This window comes from Drosophila persimilis, unplaced genomic scaffold, assembly GCF_003286085.1.
Source record: "Drosophila persimilis strain 14011-0111.01,24,50 unplaced genomic scaffold, DperRS2 tig00000191-arrow-pilon, whole genome shotgun sequence".
Taxonomy (NCBI): Eukaryota; Metazoa; Arthropoda; class Insecta; order Diptera; family Drosophilidae; genus Drosophila; species Drosophila persimilis.
This window is the reverse complement of record NW_020825298.1, coordinates 907,446-930,197: the sequence shown is the minus strand read 5'-3', so window position 1 is coordinate 930,197 and position 22,752 is coordinate 907,446. Positions and strand designations below refer to the sequence as shown.

At 45.5% G+C, this 22,752-nt stretch overlaps 3 protein-coding genes across 3 annotated transcripts in view; 1 reads left to right on the top strand and 2 right to left on the bottom strand.

Annotated features, from left to right (window-relative positions):
- LOC6595463 (dynein-1-beta heavy chain, flagellar inner arm I1 complex) overlaps positions 1–22,752 on the bottom strand; it is a 106,661-nt gene that overhangs the window by 79,117 nt on the left and 4,792 nt on the right. The window lies entirely within an intron of this gene.
- LOC6595461 lies at positions 1,832–21,168 on the top strand. The gene is made up of 5 exons (XM_026988490.1): positions 1,832–2,002; positions 2,880–3,341; positions 15,648–15,780; positions 20,215–20,677; positions 20,736–21,168. Exons 2-5 carry the CDS (start codon positions 2,979–2,981, stop codon positions 20,863–20,865), a joined length of 1,089 nt encoding a protein of 362 aa, XP_026844291.1. The 5' UTR covers positions 1,832–2,002; positions 2,880–2,978; the 3' UTR covers positions 20,866–21,168.
- On the bottom strand, positions 21,149–22,721 carry LOC6595462 (UDP-glucuronosyltransferase 1-1). The gene is made up of 2 exons (XM_002020859.1): positions 22,075–22,721; positions 21,149–22,019 (listed from the first exon to the last, which is right to left on the bottom strand). Exons 1-2 carry the CDS (start codon positions 22,719–22,721, stop codon positions 21,149–21,151), a joined length of 1,518 nt encoding a protein of 505 aa, XP_002020895.1.

Below are 22,752 nucleotides of genomic sequence, written 5' to 3'. Positions count from 1 at the left end.
TGGAAAAAGGGTAAAACACATTTTGTCAGTCTGACTGATTGACGGTAGCGCTGAAAGCAGTTGTCCGTCAGCAGCCCCAGCCACACCAGAGAACTCAGAGTCGGGAGTCGGGAGTCGAGAGCCGAGAACAACGAGGGGCAGAAGCCCGGACTTAGAACTGAGAAATGAAATGCAAATGCAGACATGAATGTATGCAGATCTTGTGGTTCTCTTCTTGGGCTCATGGCCACTTGACAGAGATCATTAATAAGATTTATGGGCTATTAGCAGAACCAGCCAGGGGCCATAAATAAGATGCGACGAGAGACAGAACCGAACCGAACCGAACCGAACCGAACCGAACGGAACGGAACCCCAGAACGGCAGCAAAACACCAACAGCAAAGAGCAGAGTGATACGAGGCGGCAGCAAGATGCAAACCTGTTGACAGGCTAACACACTTCTGGAGCTTTTAGCTCAAACGAAAGCCAAGGCATTCGCAAGAAAACACCAACAAGGAGCACACCAACACTCGACACCAACACTGAAATACTCCAACAAAGAACTTCACCAACAACAAGGAATACCGCATCGAACGGCCAACTCAACAAAGAGCTTCACCAACAAAGGGCTACACCAACAACAAGAACAGAAATCACACCAACATCAGCAAAGAGCATACAACAAGAAACTCCAGTGATTTCTCAACAACAACAACTCGAGCCACCAACAGAAAAGCTCCGCAGCCGAAAGAACATCCGATCCGACCCCTTCGCATGGCCCCATGGACTGACGTGTTACGCCGATAAGCATTCTTGTAATTGGACTTTAATAGCCACAACGACATGCGGCATGCGGCATGCGGCATGCGGCACGAGGAGTAGACGACAGGGAAGAGTGAGCGCACGAAGAGAGAGAACGAGCGAGAAAGTAGGGAAAAGGAAATGAGCAAACGCTCTAACGTAATGGTAACAGTATCCGAGATTCTCATTTCTATTTATAAATTGTAAGAAATACAAAACAAGAAATTAAGAACAAAACGCGCCAATGAATCACTTGCAGCAGCAGATTAATAAGCCCATATAAATAATTATAAATAATTGGCACCAAAATAATGATTTATCGCCGACAGGTTTATCAGAAAAGTAAGGGGGAAAGAAGGATCCAATGCAAATCTATACACAACTCTATAATATCTGCTTTTGTTGGGTTTAGAGGGAATCTTCACCAAGCGAAAGGTTCAAGGGCGGACACAGTGAAATACATATGTATCTCTTGGGCAAACATGATCCACAAAAATCAGCCTTGTGGGAAAAATAAGTAACTTCAGTAAGTAACTTTTTTTTAAAGTGGGGTTTCCCTTTAAATGTCTGGCAGCGGCATCCTACGGCTTTATCTGGACTTCGAAATTAAACAAAGAGATAATCGCCGCACCAAAGGAATTGTTTTGCTGCTGGCCTTTTTGGCTGGCCTGGCTAGAAGGCCCTTTTCTATGAGCACACAATGCATGCACATACTGGAATCTACATTCGGGATATTACGGTTCCCATGTGAGTCATCCCTGCAGATCGAATAACGTCCAAAAACCCGATGATTCACGCAGCTCTTCTTAAGAGAGTTCTCCAAGAGAGGAACACAGAAGTGCCGGGAAGTGCAGTGCCGGGGAAAAGAAAGCACAGCTCCACATGCGCTCGGCACGCATCTCGTTCGCCCAGACAGCCCCAGAGAGGCAGAGAAAGAGAGCCGACGAGGGTGGCCCCAAGAGAAACAGCAGCGATCGGGCGCGAGAGCTTTGGGAATAAAGGCTGCTGCGGAACGGCAGAGCGCGCTGAGTGTGCCGGCAACAGTTGGAGCGTCGACATCATCACTTTCGTGCCGTATCGCATAGTATCGTACCGGATCGACACGGATCGGATCTAGCGCGAATCGGTTCCAGTGTTCCCTGCTCAAAGAATCTCCAATGAAAAATCTCAAAATCGAATAGAAAAGTGATCCAACTCCAGGATATATGGCAGTGAATGAGGTGCCCCGATTTGTGTTTATTTTTCCGCAATAGAAGACCAATCAAAAATCAAATTCAATTTGATGTGCGAAATGAGGTGTGACGTGACATAATAATTAGTCAATTTCGCAACTGCTTGTCAAAGTTCTTAAATGAAACGGAAGAACGGGAAAATGTGTTTCAATAAATACACAAATTTATGGTGCAAAAATAATAGTGAATAAAACAAAAAGAAGGAGGAAAATCAGTTTAAAAACTTATAGTTCTAACAAAAATCAGTCCGTTTTTTTTCAACAATATTTCCTGCTAAACCGTACCATTTTCAAAGAACACGTCATTTCCATTACTTTTTATACATTTTTCCTGCGATCGGCAACAGTCCTCACAGAATGATCCCAAATTCTTTGTTTAGGTAGGCCCAAGAAAAAGAATCTTCAGATTGTTGCCAGTGGCATTATTTCATTAGCAAAGAGCAGACAGCAAACAAATTATTTATAAATAAAAAACAGCGACGCGACTGGGAAAATCTTTTTTCTTTTGCTTCCATTTGCAAATATGTAACCGAAAAACCCGTTGAGGCCCAGCAGCTGTGAAAAGCGCGAAAAGCGCGAAAAGCGAAGGCGTGTGCCAAAAAATGAATATATGCACATATAGATAAATATTTGGACGCATGCCGAAATATTTAAACAACTTGTTGGAATTGAGCAAACTCTTTAAAAACAAGCTGTTGTGACAAGCCGCAAAGTAGCAAATAATCAACAACACGAAAGGAGTGCAATCGTGGGGGAAAATACAAATCAATTAACTGAATTAATACTTTGTGTCCGCGAATTATAATTAATCAAATTTACATGGATTCCAATTAATAAAGTTCGTTTCTTGTTCCTTTAATTTCCAGAAAAGTGTCAAGTGTCCAATAAATAATAACAAAGAGCAATAAATACTGCAGTACACAAATAAATTATTAAGTGAAGAACAAGTTTTGAAACATTTTGAAATGTACTTAGTCTTTCTCCTGATCTTTGCCCTCGCGCTGGCGGACGGCGCCAAGTATCAGCGTTCCTGGCTGTTCAATCTACCGGATAATAATTACCGCGACGTGAGAAATGTGACCGCCAGAGGCGTCAGCTTCTATCTGTACAACAGGCCCACCGTGCATCCGACCTCGGCCCCGCCGCCGACCAGCCCCACGGAACCCTACGACTTCTACCAGGACCAGGACCAGGACCTGGACCTGGACCTGGACCAGGAGGAGGACGAGCGGGTAGAGGGTCTGGAGATGGGGTACCACAAGCGCGTGCCACGGCATCCGCACGATAATTACAACCGAGTGGATGGCTCGAGCACCGACTTTGATGAGGTAAGTTTGCCGAACCCACACACAGAGCAAGAGATAGGGAGAGATAGAGAGAGAGAGAGAGAGAGGGACTTCGTGGAAGTCGTAAAAAAATATCCTCCTCTCCACGATGCTTGTTGACTCTGCATCCAGCGGGGATCTCGCTATATCTTTTATTATTTCCCTCTGGCTCGCTCGCGCTGGGTGTTTGTCTGGAGTTATGGCTAAATATTTGTCCGCTGGCTCTCACTCGACGAGGGTCGACACAAGATTTGTGGGGAGAGTTCTGTTTCATGGATATAGTAACTCAAATTCGAAGAAACTTCAATCTTCAGCATTTTTTATTGTGATTTTTCTTGGGAAATTCGTTTAAGTGTTTAAGTTTAACGGCAATTTGTTCCACTTTTTCATGGACTGATGACATCATTTCTTCCAAAACCAATAAAAAAAAGGAGACACAAAATGTCGCGAATAATATTTAAAGCGCTTTATAAATAATCTATGAAAGGAGCTTCCTCTAATTCCATGTGCATTTGTAAGAGAAATGTTTCCAGTCTTGTAAATAAATCCCCTGGGACCAACTGCTTGATCAACCCTCTGTGTGGGACAAGTTTCGAGTGTCTGCGCGAGTTGTTTGCGCATTAGAATCGGAATGAATGAGATGCCAGATGCCTGATGCCTCACCTTGAACCTCGCTCGGGGCGTGAACGAACCAATGCGACCGACTCGAGTGAACGACTAACCCTGAGCCTCCTATCCAGTCCCGATCTCGAGCACTGATCACCGATCACACGAAACGGAACGGAGCGGAGGAGCCCACCCGGCTGTGGATCGGTAAGAAGCAGTTACACAATGCCGTGGATACTGTGTTGGGTACTGTGGGTACTGGGAAAAGGTTCCACTCGCAATTATGAAACGCGTTGCGGCAGGTAGGAGCCGCCAATTTGGTTAACAAGCCAATTTGGCTCTGCCCCTCAGATCGGTAGCCCAAAAGAGGCCTGCATCCTCCTCGGCCAACGATTGATGCCATCGGTTTCACTTTCCGGCCTGTAATTGGGCCAGCCCAAGCCGCTCAATGTCGTGCCGAGGCAGAGAACCAGTCTCTGACGCTACTTGCATGTTCCAGGGCCGACAGCAGCTGGTCAATGATCGCCCCACACACACAGAGAGATGGAGAGACACTTTCAATCCCCTCATTGCATACAGGAATCTCAGATCACTGAAACAGGGCTACATAACTCTCCGTTATGCTGGTGGGCCATCGTTAATTGGCCTAATTGAAGCGACAAGTTGTAACTGCTTGTCGCCTTGGGCCCTTATGGGGAAATCGATCGTACTTAAGCCCACACAGATCACAGATCTCCTAATATACGATGATGAATATTGATTACTCATAATTGAGATGCTAGTAAATGTGATCTCAAGGAAATCAATCACTTATTGGAATGAAATTATAACTATAGCTTACTCATCGCTGAGTTCGTAGATCTGATCAGATTCCCAGTCCAACAAATGGCCCTGAACTATATGCATATGTAAAATATATACCAGCAATCACTCGCCCGATTTGCAGTCTGTAGATGGCCGTCCGTCTCTCTTTCCACTCATGCCAATCCATCGCGTCTTGCAAAAATAGAACTATGAGTAATTGGTCATTATTTCATTCTTAACACTTCTAAAACATGGAATAACTCTGGAATCCCTCTCCATTGTGTTCGTATGTGTGTGTAGTACACACACTGTGACATATCTGACATCTTGTTCGAGTCGATTGTAGTGCAGTGCCACTCTTATCTGTGGCACACACCACCACATATGTGCCTGCGAGTACGTATGGAATCCAATGCCAAAGCTGATTTAATAAGCGTTCATAAATGCCACTCCACGTGAGGCAGTGAGTGGGGCGAAGCATGATGCCCCGTGTGGCAGTGAGTGGGGTGGGGGGCGAAGCATGCCACAGTGCGTCGGGGAGTGGGCCATAAGGCGACCTGATGCAGTCAGGCGGTATAAAAAGCTTATGGTCTGTGGTCATGAAATTACCTGCATGCCACCTTACCGCAAGCCGTCCTTCCTTTTGCCTCACCCTCTGACCTTTTGAGAAAGGAATTTAATATCTGTGTCCTTGCACTCCCCCAAATTCGCATCAATCCGCCTTGGGGCACTCTGCCTTGCCTCTCAATATCTGTGCCCTGGTCCCCCATGCGGCATTCCCTCCCACATGATCCCTCCTCATTCCGTCTGTTTGTTCTCCTTTCACCGGTTTGTTTGCCAACGCATTCCCCCGTGTGCATAACTGCACTGAGATGACGGTGCGAGGAGCAGAGCCGTTCTGTTCTGCCGTATTCCACCCGCAACCTCAACATTTTTAATGCTTGAAATTTCCAATCGGAGACCCCGAAAGTTCGGCCGCCGAAAGGTTATCTCTACGAGGCTGACCTTTTTCCAGCTTGTAGTTTGGAGAGCTCTCTAAAGCGAAATATAGAATATAAAATATTGACATACTAGCGGGGAAATCAGTTTATATGTATACTCATCGGCGCACTTTGTTGGAGCCCAGCACAAGGTCAACAAAATGCAAAACATATGCACATACGGGAATACGAGTATATATAGACCCGATCTAGTCATTAGCATCTTGGCGCATACATAATTGTATAATCTCTGTAGTTGAATGACTACAAAATGCCGTTTATCTTCAACAGAGCGCGAATGCGAATGGGAATGGGAATCGGAATGGGAATGGGAATGGGAATGGAAGGAGGTTATCTAAGGCAAATACTCGCAGGGCGGGGGATTGTGTGCTGAGAGCGCACACTGCAATGGCACTAGATGATGCCCACCTATAAACAGTTGCACGGGCATTCAAACAGACTCGCGATAGGGCGGAATGATTGAAAGTTCGTCAAACATTCGCCTGGGGGATTCGTGGAATCGATTGTGCATGGCATTAGGCAGGCAGTGAGGTAATTCATTCAAAAGTTCTATTCCCCTGGCATACAGAAGAAAGTGATTTCGGTTCTCTGGGAAGCTCTTGGCTCAGAGTGCCAAACATGAAATCGAAAGGAACTCGTAAGTCGCGACGTATCCGAATCAAAGGTCAGCGATATCGGCAGGCACTGAACCCCTTCTGGCTTATCACTTTTGTAGCCCTCTCATAGACACACATTCGGGGAAGCCCCATCTAGAATGGTGATTGGCTAAAAACAGAGATCTCTGTTATATATCATTTCACTTTCGCTTTCGCTGGGGATTGTACTTAGAACGAAATAAACAAAATGTTCTCCACTCGCCACCCGACCGTAAAATCTTGACCTGCCGATTGCCACACTCTGTTGAGAGACGAGATCCGTTGCCACATCGATAGATATAGTATATCTATCGTATATACTCGTATGTTTCGGTTTTCCTTTGGTGCGTAGATACATATGTCGGTGGTAATTTTGATTTATTGGCAATTCTAATGTGGGGCGCTCTCCGGCACTAATGACAGGCAAATCGGCTTATGACATAATAGCAAACCGCTCAAAGTGGTCTCCGGTTTCCCTCTCCGAAGTCCGCTACGATCTGGTCGTGATTTATAGTTCAACCGAAAGCTAAAACATAACGCGGAAGCCTTGAATTTATATGGCAAATCTATAAAGTTTTATATTATTAATTTCCCCCGCCTTTCTCCCGAGGAAATCTCTCGGGGGGAAAGTGTTGGCCCAGACGCAGCAGCAGCCAGAGGAATGTCTCGTGGGGAATGTGTAGGGGAACTTGTCGCCTGCCCGTACAATAAATAAGAGAAAAACGGCTCTAAAGAGTTCACTTTTTGGCATATTTCGGCGGTTTGGGCCATAATTTACTCGCCCAGACTGTGGGACTGTGTGAACTGCTGCCTGATTGATCGCCGGCCGACCGACTTGTTGGCCATTAAACGAGCCGTGTGCCAAACAGTCACGCAATTAAAAGCCAACAACAACATATAAATCACGGCCAAGACGAAGTTTGTAATACTCTGTAGTACCCCAATACCCCATGTCTCCCCCCATAAATCATAGAAATCCCTTTGTTCTATATTTAATGCCGGATTTTCTCTCAGATGAAGGAGAGAGAGAGAGCATGGAGTAGTTCCGAGAATTCTTTGTGCAGATTTAAGTGTGATTTCTGTTTGAAATATTTTGTAAGCGACTTTATGCTTGATTGATGGATTGCTGCTGGAGAAATATGAGAGAAGTACTCTTTATTTTGGCATTTCGGGGGCTACTGAGGGAAAAGATTCTTTTATATTCTATATAGAAGCAATCCCCAAAAGGAATAAGCACAAAAACTTACCCATAGCCTCAGTTCCTCGATCGAAAGGCAGGGCATCGCTGAATGATAAATGCAAACAAATTGGAAAAGTCAATCTAGACCAGTCCTGGACAGACCCCAGTCCGTGCCGAGACAAGACCAGACAAGACCAGACCAGATCAGATCACATCGGAGCAGCAGACCAGAGGCAGGACCGGCGCAGCGGAACGTTTCAATCTCTTGGGCAATCTCTCTCGCGGCAATCGGCTCAGTGCGTGTGGGCGTTGCAATTAGAAGAGCTGCAGCCGCAGCAGCCCCCCGCAGACCGCCATCTCCACGCCCATCTTGCACTCCTTGCCCCAGACATGTTCTCTTTCTATCTATCTCTATCCCAAGACTTCAATTTGATGTCTCGACTGGCAATCAGTCAATGTGATCGCTGCTGCCTATCGATCCCTCAATGCTGATGACGCCGATGATGATGATGATGATGAAGATGATGATGATGGAGATGGGATCCCGGGTTCTCAACATTTCCGGCATGTGCATGTTGCTGTTGCAACTTTTGGCGATGCCCGCAACTTAATTGGAAGGAGGCGCCCCAGCTATTTCAGCTGTTTGCAGCTTCGGTCGCTTCTTTTGGCTTCTTCTGGCGGTGGGCCTGTTCTCTCGGACGCAGCACCAGTCGCTGTCATTGACATTGGACGGATCCACGGGTCGGTTGGGCACGGTGGCATGGCCAAATGTTGCCTTTTATGGAGCCAAAGGCGGCGTCTTTGGGGCTGCTGCTTTCTTTTATCCCACTCGACAGCTGCTTTCGTTTTCGCATTCACCGAAAAAGCAAACAAATATAAAATCGTCATAATAAACCGGGGACCATGGACCATGGACCATGGACCATGAAGCCAGAAAGCAGAGCCATGGAGGGTTACAGTGGTATCCATTCGCTCGTTAAAATTAAAAAGCATTTACCATTTACACACCAGCCAGAAGTCGAGCTCTTTCTTTAAAATGTATGAAATTGTATGGGTTTTTAACGCGAGTGCAGTTTCAATTAAGACATAAAAGGCGTAAGCCACTGGGCCTGCAAGTGTCCTCCCGTCGTACGTCCCGTCTGTACGTATGCAAAGCGTTGCCTAGTTTTAATTACTTAAGTTTATGGCCAAATTGCCAGAGAGCTCCCTAATTGGCACTTTTATGTCAAGCAAAAAACAACAAAAAGTATTAAAAGAAAAGAAAACACAAGCACTGAAGCACTCGGAGCAATGAGCGGCGGGCAAACTCATCGCACATCAAGCATACGCCATGTGGTCCACTCTTCCTGTGCACTGACCCCCCTATATCATTCTCGTGTCTGGGGGCCATGTTTACAATTTCTAAAATGAGAAATATCGAGAGACACGGTGCTGCCCAACATTTTTCCAAAACACTGCACGCTGCTGCTGCGCTTTTCACTGTTTAGCTTTTAGCCAAATTGCAGAATTTTGCATTTTGCATTGGGGGCATGGCATTCTACACAAATTAAGAAAACAGAATGGAAAAAAGCCTTTAAAATACAGAGAGAAGAGTCAGTCTAGTGTGCTGAAGCGAACTGGGGATGCCCTTCGGGCAGAAAGAAAGAAAACTCCTTAACACAAAGGGAAAAACACAAGGGTATTTTCAATTGACCTAAAGAAGAGAAGAGCTTTAGAGTTACGAGTAGAGATACAGATGGTACAGATAATCCAAGAAAACACCTTTGGAAATGATAGCGCTCTTTACGAGTTTCAAAGAAATACATATTGGTATTATACGGTCCTAAATAATCGCTGCAAAGAAATCTTTACCACCAGATCACGTCACATACCGTAAAACGTTGAATCATCTTGTAGACCCCCCACAGAACATTGCAAATGATATATCCAAAATCCATAAAGATTGCATCTCCGCGAACAGAAATCTCTTCACGCAAAGACAGTGAAATGCTTTCTTCTGCGAGTTCTATGGGCTCCAACAATGGGCGCAACTTTCATCATACCCCGCATTCGGATGGGAGGGGAATTCTAATTAAGCAAAATAGAGGGGATCATAGTGGGAATCTGGGATGGAATCTACTTCCCCGTTCAGAGACGGCACCTACGGGGAAGAGCCAGCGTCGCACATATTTAGTCGGCCCTGTTTACTGTGCGCTCTTTGGCGCAGACAAATATTGGATGGATGCCCCTGGGAGTACACGTCTCTCCACTCTGGTGTCTAGCCATCATCCTCAACTTTTCTGCCCCTTTTTCATCACACCGTCCCCTTGTTTATTTACACAGTTGTTGGCGAATTTGCTGGCCAGACTATTTATGCCACTGTTTTTTGTGTACCCTGCAGCCCACTAGAGTGTAACGGGATGCACGGTATACGGTATACATAAGAGACTAGAGCAGCCAGAATACCTCTGTGCTATCCAGAACCAACTTGTTCACGATCCAATGCAAACGATATTCTTTATGATTATCAAATAGGTATTGCCCGAGTTCGAGGTATCTTCCCGTTTAGTAGGTATCGCTTAGTCGCAATGTCAAATAAAGCTTCTGTTCCTTTTTCATGTTTTGCCAAATTGGGCATTCTACAATGAGACCTTAAGATTGGGGGCACAGCTTGACCAGGGCCTACACCTCTAAGCCCTAAAACCTTTGAAAGGTTGATTCCCTTTATATAGCCGATACTCAAAGAAGGTACTCGAAGAAAACGAAGGGAATAAAGTAAATTTAAACAATAAAGAACAACATAATTTCTCACGTCTCTTTTCTCACTTACCCATAATGTTGTGCCGTCGCATACGATTCCCATAAAGAGAGAGAGAGAGACATACGACAAAACCGAACTGAAACCGCAAACGAGATGCACAAAATGATTTCCAATAAGTGCAAAAATTTAAGGCATATTAATTTAAGGTGAGGCACTAGAGGTCGGAAGTTCGTGTAAACAGATAAGCAAGAGAGAGTCAGATCAACAGTTTTGGGAATGCCTCACCCTATCATGAACTTCACTTGGAACGAGAGCTCTCGTTCCTCTTTGATTCTCTTCTTCACTTCCCACATCATGGAGTGGGAAAGGGACAAAACTTGACGAATTTGCAAGCACGCACACACACACATTGCTGGAACTCACGTGATCAAACGAAAACAAAAAGAAAACGAGACAACGAAACATTTTTGATATTGCACATGAAAAAAAGAATTTACGCAAATAAAATTGTTTATCTATGTACATATACATATGTATGTATATCACATATTATTTATATAAACATATGTACATATGTATGTCACAAAATGCTGCACTTTTCCTTTCTAAATCTGAATTTTTTTGCCATTCTGACTCTTTCTGCGCCCCCGCCCCTAGGCAAACACATTTTCTTGCAATAGGCACACGGTTTTTTTCATATTTATATTTAATTGCTGCATCACAACACGGAACTTCACTTCCCACACCTGCGCGGCAGTTTAGTCGATGGATTTTTCACCATTTTCCGAGTTTTTCACGGATTGAAACGCGGAGCTGACTTAGGAACGCACGCTTTGGCCGAGAAAAAATTTGAGTGAGAGCGGCGCAAATGCATTCATTCTTTGATCTCCTGCTTCTCTTCCTATTCGCTCTCTCTCCCACGCTCTCTCGGGCGCTCGCGCCTGAATAGAGGGCGCGTTGCGAGAGGGGACTCTCGGACCACCTTGTATAATTTCATCATGCTCCTTGTCCTCTTCCTATGCTACTGCCAAGAGAGATCGAAAGAGTGTGGGAGTGAGATGGATAGATTGGTGAGAGAGTTACAGTGCGCATGCAGAAATTACTTTATTTAATTCAATTAATTGATCTCTCTGTGTAGTAGCAGAGGTAGTAGAGATAAGCATAGGCAAAAGTAGCTGAAGAGAGCGTGGGAGGGAGGGAAATTAGGAAGCCACAATGATGAAATCAATTTGCAGTGGCCGTCCACACGATTACTCATTCGGAGTATCGAGTATAAATGTGGTGTCGTGGCCGTAGCTGCGACTCACAGCGTTCCCCCTCGTTTTGTAGAGTAAATGGATGGATGGGGAGCCGGGTGGACAGGGACCAGAGAGCAGAGAACAGGCAGCAGGATAATAAAACAGTGCGTTCTGGGTGCGCTATTTGCATTTGGCTCATAACTCTTTTGATTGCAAATAAACCCACGACAGGCTCTTTATTATTGTTGTCGCAGTTGCCTTCTGACTCGTAAAATACCAAACACAAGTCACACCCACGCCAGGAATCCCAATTGAGGCTAAACAAAAAGGTGAAAAAACCAAAAAAAAAAAACAACACAAAAAAATAATAATAAAGAAACTGCCAGAGAGAGTCCGCCACACAGTCCGCCCGTCCGGGGCATCCTTCAAACGCTCGAGCAGAACACAAGAGGCAAATGCAAATGCAAATGAAGTTTGGTTCGTTTTTTATATTGTTCGGTAGGTTCCAGGCCGGGGCCCAACAGAGCACCAACAACTGTTTTTCGAATACTGTCAACCCGGCAGACACTTAATGGGCTTTTTCTCTCTTTTTGTGTGTGTGTGTGTGTGTGTGTGTGTGTTCATTCATCTGGGTTCCAGCCACAGCCCCAACCCCTGGAGTGGAGCTCCGGTTCCTGCTCCTGGGATTGGCACTGCAGATTGATGGCAATGCAGGGAGGCGCTGGATTCCGAGTCGGAGTCGGAGTCGGGTCTGGTTCTCATTCTCATTCTCGTTCTGGCAACCTGGGATGGAACGGCAATGGCCCTGTCATGGCTGAGCATGCGTAATGAAGCTTAAGTAGAACTGGTTATAAACCACACGAGGCACGGTCGAGGTGTTGCCTTTGATGGGATGGGAATTAGTCGGAAAGAAGTGGAAGAACGATGGGTAGGTGGATGAGGAGTTCTGGAGAAGCTGACAGAACGGTAAGACTTTGATTCAGCTAAGCAAAACGATCGGTGGATTTTATTGCAACAAGATAGGAAAAGAGAGGTAAAATTCATCGTTCGGGAAATATTCAATTAGAATTACGAAAATAACATGTGAAATTAGTAGGATATCAACTTTTAGCATTTGGAATAAAAGAAGTACTTTAATAATTAATGTTATGGAATGTAACAAATGGAATCAAGTGACATTACAAGGGTAATATTATTTATAGAACTATCTAAAGACGGAAAATATCACTAATATAATAGATCAAACCGAAATTTATAACTTAATGAACCTTTAGGAAGATTTCGACTTGAACAATTTATAGGACAAATAGAAATGGAAACAGAATAGAACAACAACTGAAAATGCAATTAAAATATATGCAGGAAGAACAATAAATGATTCATATGAACAGGAAATCGAAACCAATCAAATACTTGAATACTTGAGCGTTCAGTTTCTTGGAATAACAGATAAACATCATTCCCCACCCACGAACCCTTTCACGCATTCTGAGGATTCAAGCAACCAAAGAGAAATGTGTGCATATCGGAGCTCGGGAATGGCTCGAGCCATTAACTGCTTTGGCATGCAGGACATGACTTGGCATAACCTCCAATTTTCGGAGTCCCCGAACCTCTTCCCAGGACGGCTCCTCAGAAGCCTTCCATTTCGCTGGCCATTTCACTTAACGCTTTGGTGGCTAAGGGAATGTGAATGGCGATGTATCCTTGCCGGCGCTGCTTGCTGCTTGCTCCTGAATTGCTGGTGATTCAACTCCTCCTGGTGTCATTTTTCTTACATGCACACTTCATTTATTACACCCTGAAGGCAGGTTCTCCCCTGGCTACTCTATCCTTTGCCTCTAGCCCCCTCCCCATCCGCTTTCACAGCCCCTTCCCCAGTTGTCGCATTATGTATCACTTATATGCATGTCGTTAGTTTTCATGTCATTCGGGGGCGGAGTGGGAGGTATCTGGGAGGGGGAGTGTGCTGGGGAGTGCACAGAGAATCCTTTTGTTGAAAATCGATATGTGGCAATGCAAATTGTAAAAGTTTTTCCCTACTCCACTGGCTGCTCTCTGCGGATGCTGCTGATGCTGCTGGTGGTTCCTCTGTTGCTTTTTGAGCTGTAAGTGATAGCCTTTCAGGTGCTCTCAGGTGTGGCACACGTTGCTGTTGCAGTTTGTTGCTGCTGCTGCTGCCGCTGCCGCTGCGGCTTTTGTGTGTGTGGAAAGCGTGTTAAAAATCTGTTAAATAAATCAAAATTTCTGCGTATAACAAGCCGAACACACACACCCACACACACCAGCACAGGCATAGCCACTGCCATGAATAGCTGCCACACACTGAAACACATTCATAAAAAGCTGCCGCATGCCACACACACTCATGAATAGCTGCCGCATGAATACCTGCCTCTGCAGCCTGCCAGCATAAATCAAAATGCATAAATTTAATTTAATTTTTGTTCACTTGCCGCAAAAACAAAGCCAAACATCGGATAAAATAAAGCTGGCAACAAGAAGCTCTTGTTGCATACTCCAAGGGGCAGACAGTGGGCGGGGGGTGGGATTTGTGAGGCATACAATCTGCTTATTGCAAAGTGCATTTTCCACACGATTTTCCCCTCATCAAATTAGGGCAAAACAAAATAAGATTTCATCACACAAGTCGATACAATACGAGGCTTTGGATATTTCACAAGAAATTGTAATTCAAGTTTTTGCTTTGTTGTGAATACAACATTATGAGACATCTCATGATCAGAATTAAAATATTAAAATACGAAAGGGTGGCACAAGAAGAGGCAAAAAGAATAGATGGGCGGGACAGCTTCCGGTCTAGATACGAGGGACTTTCGAGAAGCAAATCCAAGCAAGACCATTTGATGAATCAGTCTTCTGGCGAACGAGAATTTGTCAGATAAGCCAACGAATGTCTATCGTATGTACAATGTACATATGTATATCTAAAATTAGTATCGTATCTTTTATAATTATTTCTTTGGCTGTGGGACTTACTGACAAAACAACAAACAGTAAAAACAGGGATCGTCGCTTCTGGTAAAAACTTCATATGTTAGGAATTAGAATTCACCAGAAGCCTCTTAGGCACAGAACCCAGTTTAAAGCACAACTCGAACGAGAGGCACTGCTGCATGTCACGTGACACGTGCAATCAAACAGGTCGCATAAATAAGGAAACGGAACAAGAAAGGACCACTTAACTAAGAAAACTATGACTAATTTCTGCATGTAGCCGCACTCTTAGTAAAGATCCTATCATCGACTGTATTTCAAACTCTTTATTTTACTAAAACTCGATCTATCTAATGATTTCTGAAACATCGAAAGGCCTTAAATGGCCCGAACACGAGAGTGTATTCAGGAACAAGATCTAAGTTTACAAAAATTTACAATTTACACGTGAATTGAGTCTTCAAACGTTCTGTTAGTAAAGTATATGTAAAGTTTGAATTAAAAAACCAAATACCTTTTATTTTCCACGATTGAGTGTTTTCCGCGAAGAAATATCTCGCTTTTTGCGAAAAAATTACATCCCTTAGCTCCTCGAGGACCTTTAGTCAGCTCCAATTAAAGTAAAGTTTGACTGCACTCAAACACGATGAAAGTTTATTCAACCCTTGGGCATAGCCCCCGAAAAGATGTTAATAAAAAATTAAATTTCAAATATTTCAGTAGGGTGTCGTCGTGGGACCCACCAGAATTTTACAATCCAATTTATTAGCTGCTCGCGCTGTAATTTATTTGCAGGGCCATTTTTGTGTAGTCACACAATTTCCACAAAATGGTAAATGTTTCATGGGGAGTAAAACCATATGGCAATAGTGCAATAATAATGAAAGCCTCAACACACAGAATGGGAAATGGAGTTGCGTGGTGGCCACCAAAAAAACACAAAAAACAATAAATAAAACACTAACCATAACAGAAATACATCCATATGAAAGAAATACACACCAGCATATGGACATATAGACGTCCTATGGAATGGGTGTGTGGCAAAAGGGAAAGCGTGGCGCGTGCAACATGCAGTATGCTGGATTTTTGCATTTCCATATCAATTTTCAATGGTTTTTTCTTGGTCTCTTTTTTGCTGTTGTAGGACTATCCATCCGATCAGGCTCCGGCGCCGGGCTTTTTGACGGCAGAGAAGGAGAAGGAATTGGGAACACCCAGTAGGGTGCAGGCCTCCCGACAGGCCTACGAGGCCTACGAGAAGCAGGAGATAAAGCAGAGTGAGTACATCCATGGGGTTTATTGAGGCCATTAAATGCCGTCTCACATAAGGTCGAACGATGTCTCTATAGCACCCTACCCCTTTCCCTTGCCCTATCCCTATCCCGCCCCGTCCCATCCCTTTCTGTTTGTGGTAATTGTGCTGCAAATAGATGTATGTAAAAGGCGCCCAACCGACCGCCGCCCGCCTATGATGATCACGTTCTGGCCATAAAAAAAGTGCTAAGCAAATGTTTTTAGCGAAAAAAGAAAGAAAGAAAGAACGAAAGGGGGGAAAAGACACACAGACAATACGAAATGGCACAGAACAGAATGAAATTGTATGGTGTTTGATGTGCAAAACCGACCAGACTCAGACTCAGACTCAGACTCAGAGATAGAGATACTATGTATGTACAGATAGGACCCAGACCGACCCGACCCGACCCGACCCGCCACAATCCCAGTCGTTATTTATGGCAATGGAAATGAAAATGACTGTTTTATCCTTTGGCACGTGACTCTCTGCAGTTGATGATGGAAAACCAGAACTACGCCAAACGAGAGAGAAGGTCAAACGGCAGCCTTGTTCGGGCCATACGCACTTTGCTTTCTAAACGCCCGACTGAAACTCGGAACCGAACAAATGAGTGAAAATTCCACTTTAAGAAGGAATAAAAAAAAGCAAATGCATGGCAGGCCGAACGTTGTAATACCCTTTAACATAGGATTCATACGATTAGTAGCCCTATTTTAGCAGGAAGTCGTGAAGTGTGGATTATCTTTAGATGTGGAGAGAGAGCTCTCCCTATCTAGGGAGGAAAACAGAAGACTCTAGTCAAGAATTGCTCCAGATAGTAGCTCTATTAATCATTTTATTCTATGGCTAACATTCCCCCAAAAGAGACTATATTTCTGTCAGAAATGGAACCTCTATATCCCCCTTGAGGTTTTGATAGTGACGAATATTTGTGTACCCTCTTTAAGGGTATAGAAATACCCCATGGGGTATTTTCTCACCCTCCATCTCTCCTACTAGCCCCATGATGCATCTGCACTTTCGTTGCAATTAAAAGGAGAGTTGCCTTGTTAACCACACTCACTCCTCACACGCTTCCTCCACCTCCCCACCTCCCCACTTCCCCACTTCAGGTCTCAGCTTCTCCCTCTCTTCTGTTGATTACAGCTACTGCTGCTGCGAATGCTTTTGGGGAATTCAAGTCTCGCATAGATCTTACCAATTACTTCATTACAAGCTTAATGCCGCTAGGCTTGCCAGCAGCCACTACTCGTGCAGCAACAGCAACAGCAACGGCAACAACTTCAACAGCAACAACCACAATTACCGCAGCCGCAGAGCCTTAGACCGAGACAATGACAATGAAATGTGAGCTCGGGCTGGGGCTCCAGCTCCAGCTCCAGCTCCAGCTCTGTCTCAATATCTTTTTATCTCTTACCACTCCTCCGACTCCTCCTCGGTGGCTGCATCTTTCTCTCTGGCTCATTTACCATTTGCATTCGAGTGGAAAATTGTCGCCGTTTAATGGGCGCGAAAATTGTGTGTTTTGGAAAACCGTTAAGAGCATGTGGACAGCAGAAGCAGACGCAGAAGCAGCAGGAGGAGTAGCTGGCCTCCAATGTCACGCCAATGGAAAGTGTGTCACTAAGCCTGGGAAATTGTCAATGAATGCGGCGGCGGCTACGGCTATCGGATATTGTGAATGCTGTCGGAGAGGCTCCATTTCCAACTGCATAATGATGCAATTTTCTTATCACATTGCTCGTCGGCTGTTTGCATTAGCAGGAAAATAAGCTGACAGTTGGAGGCTTCCTCAGATTGGCTTCCTTGAGGTGTGTGTTTATCCCCCGTTATCGACTGTTTGCACATCGCTTTGGCGCACAGAGGCGCCCGCAGAAGGGAGCCTTCGCTAAAAGAGATTCAGTTATTTTCCCAAGGGAATACCCCTTACTTCGATTTATTCGTCCCGCGTCCCTAATTTCGACTCGATTGGCCCGAACGTCGGAATTTGCGTTTGCTGTCGGGGAGTGGTATTTATTTTTCAACAGAAGCGCAAAGGAAAACATTGTTGAAGTAAGTCAAGTGACTTGATCAAAGAACGAGCTATATCTTTATGAGATGAATGGCTCCTACGGAGAGTACTTTGGATTGGCTCAAATTAGATCACTCTCCCAACAAATTGTGGCGGAATCGGGTACTCAAGTAGTACTGAAAAGTAATTTTGAATCTTATTGGACACCTCTTTAAACATCATTTGATTTTTGAATTGTGCAGCTGTCACGATTTTCGATGCAGATTTCTGCACTCGAGACCCAAATGCTTTTCTCACATGGAATGGCAGATATTCCCTGAAGCTCTGAAACTATTAAAGCGTAAAATATATTTGTAGATTCTACATAATAGACCCCCTCAACAATTTTCAAATCTTATTTTTGCCTATCCCCCCCGTAAAGTACATTAATTCTTTCTCCTTCCCTTTCCCCACTCGAATCGTTTAGCTCTTCTATATTCATACATTCTCGTATTTGTGCGAAAAGTTCTGTTCTCCCCGGTCTGTTCCATTGGTAAAGTTTTTCCCTTGATTAAATGATGTGTAACATTTGGCAGAGCACTCAAAATGACTTTATTGGCCAGGCTCGACTGCCTCAGCTGTTGGCCATGGTAAACTATGGTAATTTCCCAGAGAACCACAATGCCCCTCTGCGCTCTCCTCGAGGAGGGGCCTGATGCCAGGGTCGCCCCACATTTTCATGGGCAATGCCATTCCAAGTTCAAAGGCAAGCCAGTCCAGCAGACCAGTCCAACCAGAACTGGGGAAAACTCTGCAGCAGCAGCAGCAGCATCATCAGCGTTGCAACGTTCCCTCCCAACCCTTCCGCCTTCTGCCTCACCTCTCTTGTTTCAGTCCTTGGAGCTTGTTGAGATAGTGCCCCTTGAATTATTCATGTGGCTGTTGTGGATGCCGCCGACGCCGACCCAGCCATTCAGTCTGAGGCATCCAGCCATCGCAGCGATGCCCCTTCCCTTGCTCCGGAGACTCCCCCCCTCCCCACTCTCTCACCTACTAAAACTAGCCCCAATCCACCTCTTGCGACCCCCCTCAGAGCACTCGTTAAGTTGATGATTCAATCATGAAGCGTTTATGAAAATTACATATGGATGCAGCTGATTCTGTGTCTGGGTTCTGGGTTCTGGGCTCCCCCTCACCCACCCAAGGAGCCGAAATGCTTTGAAATTTCTTCTCCAGTAGGTGATTCGAGTGGGAACTGGGATTAGCTGCACACTAGGTGGTCCGCTTTGACTGTAGACTCCTCCGGGCTCCCCTGCCCACGGCTCTCTGCTCTGATTTGCTTCTGTAACTTTATGGCTCTAATAGGAGCTAGACATCGAGGAAAACCGAAGGTTTGCATACCCTGGAAGATCGTCTTTAGACGGGGGAGACGGGGGGCTTGCCCCCTAGCATGATATTCCATTCCGATTTTGAATATGAGAAAAGTTTTAGAAATAATTTATGTAGAAACAGATACCGTCTGTTCCTTAGCGCCTCTTCTGCTGATGCACATTCAATATACCTTCCTAAAGGGTATGCAAAGGAATTCCGCTTGCAGATTTGTTCAGAGAATTTTTATAGCACGACACATAAAAAAAGGAGAGGAAAACACACGCAACGGTAAACTTAAGCAAGGCAAAGACCATAAAGGTGCTCACTGCTCCAGTCGATCAATAAAGCGAAGTCAAATCGCTAAAATGATTTTAATCTTGGAGCCAAAAAGCCAATGGATGGGCGATCAAAAGCGCCTGTGAAATGCCCGCGGAACGCCTGCAAACGGCATTGAAAAATGCAGTTTAGTGAACCGCTAAAAAGACCAGAACCCTAATGGGTTATTAAATAATTAACTGGATAACAGGTTATATCAGTGACATACATACATAGACGGACGTACAGACGAGTATTTCCTGAACTGGTAGATGTTCGACCTATATTCAAGGAAAGTTTTTAATCGGATATTTGAGGGATGATCAATGATTGTCACATAAACTTAACAATTATTCCACTTTCGTTTTCAAATATGAAGGACTTTAATTAGCTCTATAAATTTCAAGGAAAGTTTTTAATCGGATATTTGAGGGATGATCAATGATTGTCACATAAACTTAACACTTATTCCACTTTCGTTTTTAAATATGAAAGACTTTAGTTAGCTCTATAAATTTCCCATAAGCGAGCCGCTCGCATTTGTTACCAGCGACTCAAACAGAGACCATCTCAAAAGTGAGATTTTAAACGTCAATATTCTGGATCCAATGGAACTATGGTCTAAGTTCCATCAAAGTTACAATCTAATCAAATCATGACCTTTGTGTTAATATTCTCAAATCGAATCCGTATTCGTGTGTCATTCTTCAAAGCACTTTCCAACTTTTACCTTTTCAGGGACAATCATCCTATTGGCCAGAGCCCACAACAACCGACTGATCAAAGAAGCCGAATGCAAAGTGCCCAAGGCCCAAGTCATATATATGATCGGAGAGACAAATATACAGTATTATCCTCGGGCCACGATCCTGCATCGGTGCGACAGCTCCACTGGTTGCTGTCGGGATGGGGAGATCTGTTCCGTGAAGAAAAACGTCACGGTGGAGCTGCCATTCGTACTGAACAACCGCGGCAAGATGATCCCGCTGGTGAATCACACCGAATGCGAGTGTGTGCAGAACATGAGTCGTCGGAAGCGCAGCACGCAGTGCCAGTGTCCCAAGCACTTCAAGGACTTCAGCTGGCGAGGAAATGTGGTGGGGGCGGTGATGCTCCACTGCCGCTGCGATTGCCATCTCAACGATGCGGCGTGCCAGAGGTTAAAGAACGGCGAGGAAGGATTCGCCATGAATGACCGAATGTGAGTTTCCAAGATCTCGCTCTCTCTCTTTCCGTCTCTCAATCGCTCTTTTCCACAGTCGCATCCAGCACCGGGAAAGCAGTCAACCGATCTGCAACTACGGCCTCTATGATGTGAAAAACGGACGCTGTCCGCGTCCGGGCTCGATGCATCAGCTGCAGACGAAGCTGCAGTGGGGCAAGGGCTAAGGCTCTCGCCTGGCCCGGCCTCCAGCGAGTGGGGCAAATGCCGCCGACGCCGCCGAACGAAAGCAATCCAGAACTGTGTATACACTAAATATTACTTGTACGATTAATGCATGTTTACTATCTATAAAACTATGCGATGCAGTGTCCGACTGCATCTGATACACCGAGAAGGAAAGATATCCAAGTTCCGTTCAGAAGTATTGCAACTAACATTCAAGTGTACTTAAGTTACCTTCGATTAAGTTCATATCTTAAGCTATATACCGCGTGTATCTGTATTCAATTAAACGATACTTCTAGTCACAGAAAGCCTGCTGTTTATCCTCCTCAAGACTGCTATCAGCAGCACCAGTCCGCCATAGACAATAGCATAGACATCGAGTGAGTAGTACTGCATAAAGTCCAGCTGCCGGGCGGGACTGTACAAGTGCTTGGCCCCCCTGTGACGTATGACATACTCCAGCCAAAAGGTTGCCACGTCGCTGGCATTCATCGGACGATCGCGGTAGAGATGGGAAGCTTTCGATATGCTCTTGGAGTAACGCGAGTGGCTGAGAGCACTGCCCATCGCCTTTGAGAGCTCTGCATGGCGGAGATTCTGCGTAGACAAAGTCATACCCCAGCCTTTGGCTCCCATCTTGAGAAGGTTGGCGCGCTGATCTCCCAGCAGTGGCAGCCCCACCATGGGCACTCCGTAATACAAAGCTTCGGTGAGGCTGCCCTTGCCTCCGTGGGTGATGAAGAGGCATGCCTGCTGCTGACCCAGCAACTGCCGCTGGGGCCACCATTTGGCCAACTTCAGATGAGAATGATGCGACATAATTTCACTGGCATTGGGTCCATCGTAGGTCCAATAGATATCGTAGTCGGGAAACTGAGCGAACGCCTGTGTAAAGGTCTGAACAAAATGGTCAGGAGATCTTTTCCAAGTGAAGCGGGTGCCCAGACTGAAGACTATGAGCGAGCGATTCCCCGATACCTCTAGGAAAGTCTCATTTAACTTCTGCTCTAAGAGTATCCCACCTATGTCCACCATGCTCGGCAATAGGGGAGCAATGGGGCCCTCGCTGATCATGTGATGATTGTTCAGAGCCAGGGCGACAGAACGACGCATCGTCTCGAATGGTGGATAGTGGGGTTCGGGAAAATGTGAACTGAAAGGAGATATTATGGTCAGGGGCTGTAGAATTGGAAAAACATTACTCCCACCTGTAAATCCTTCGCAGAACTCTCCGAGCCACCGCTTCCATCAACTTTTCCCACGCGCCAAAGAGCCAGGCAGAGATTCCACTACGCTGGCGACTGTCATATGGTTGGGGGACGTACCAGCGCTCCTCGGGATTCCCCATGAGACTGTTGACAAATCCAATCGGCTGTTGGGTGGAGATGATCGCCGCTGGACAGTTGAAGTGGGCAGCCACGCCCAACAGATGATCGTTGAAATGGTAGCCCAAAAGTAACAGATCGAAGTGGGGTTTGGGTGACAGCCTCATGAAATCTTTCCAGGCAGGCTGGTCGAGCAGATCCCCCGACTGCTCCAAGCGGTTGAACATCCGTAGCAAGCGCAGCAGCCAATCCGTTGCGGATCCAAGATGATCTTCATCCGCCGGCTGTTGCCACGGCACCAGTATGTGAGTGACATTGCCCTCCAATTCCACCTCCTCCAACGGGAGCGTGGTGACCAAAGTCACCTGATGACCCCGTTGCAGCAAAGCACGAGTCACGGCCATGTGCACCAGCAGCTGGGAGCGATGCAAGTTGACAAAGAGGCCCAGTATATGATGGGACTCCACCCCTACCGCGCTGCAGATGGCTAGCATCCACAGCAGTATATGGCTGATCGGCGGTCGGTTCATGACTGAGGCCGGAGAATGCCCAACATGCCCA

Coding starts and splice junctions, on each gene's coding strand:
- LOC6595461 (XM_026988490.1), top strand. CDS start 2,979: ATGTACTTAGTCTTTCTCCTGATCTTTGCCCTCGCGCTGGCGGACGGC. Junction 15,781..20,214: donor GAAGCAGGAGATAAAGCAGA/GTGAGTACATCC, acceptor TTACCTTTTCAG/GGACAATCATCCTATTGGCC. Junction 20,678..20,735: donor TTCGCCATGAATGACCGAAT/GTGAGTTTCCAA, acceptor TCTTTTCCACAG/TCGCATCCAGCACCGGGAAA.
- LOC6595462 (XM_002020859.1), bottom strand. CDS start 22,721: ATGAACCGACCGCCGATCAGCCATATACTGCTGTGGATGCTAGCCATC. Junction 22,020..22,074: donor GTTCTGCGAAGGATTTACAG/GTGGGAGTAATG, acceptor ATCTCCTTTCAG/TTCACATTTTCCCGAACCCC.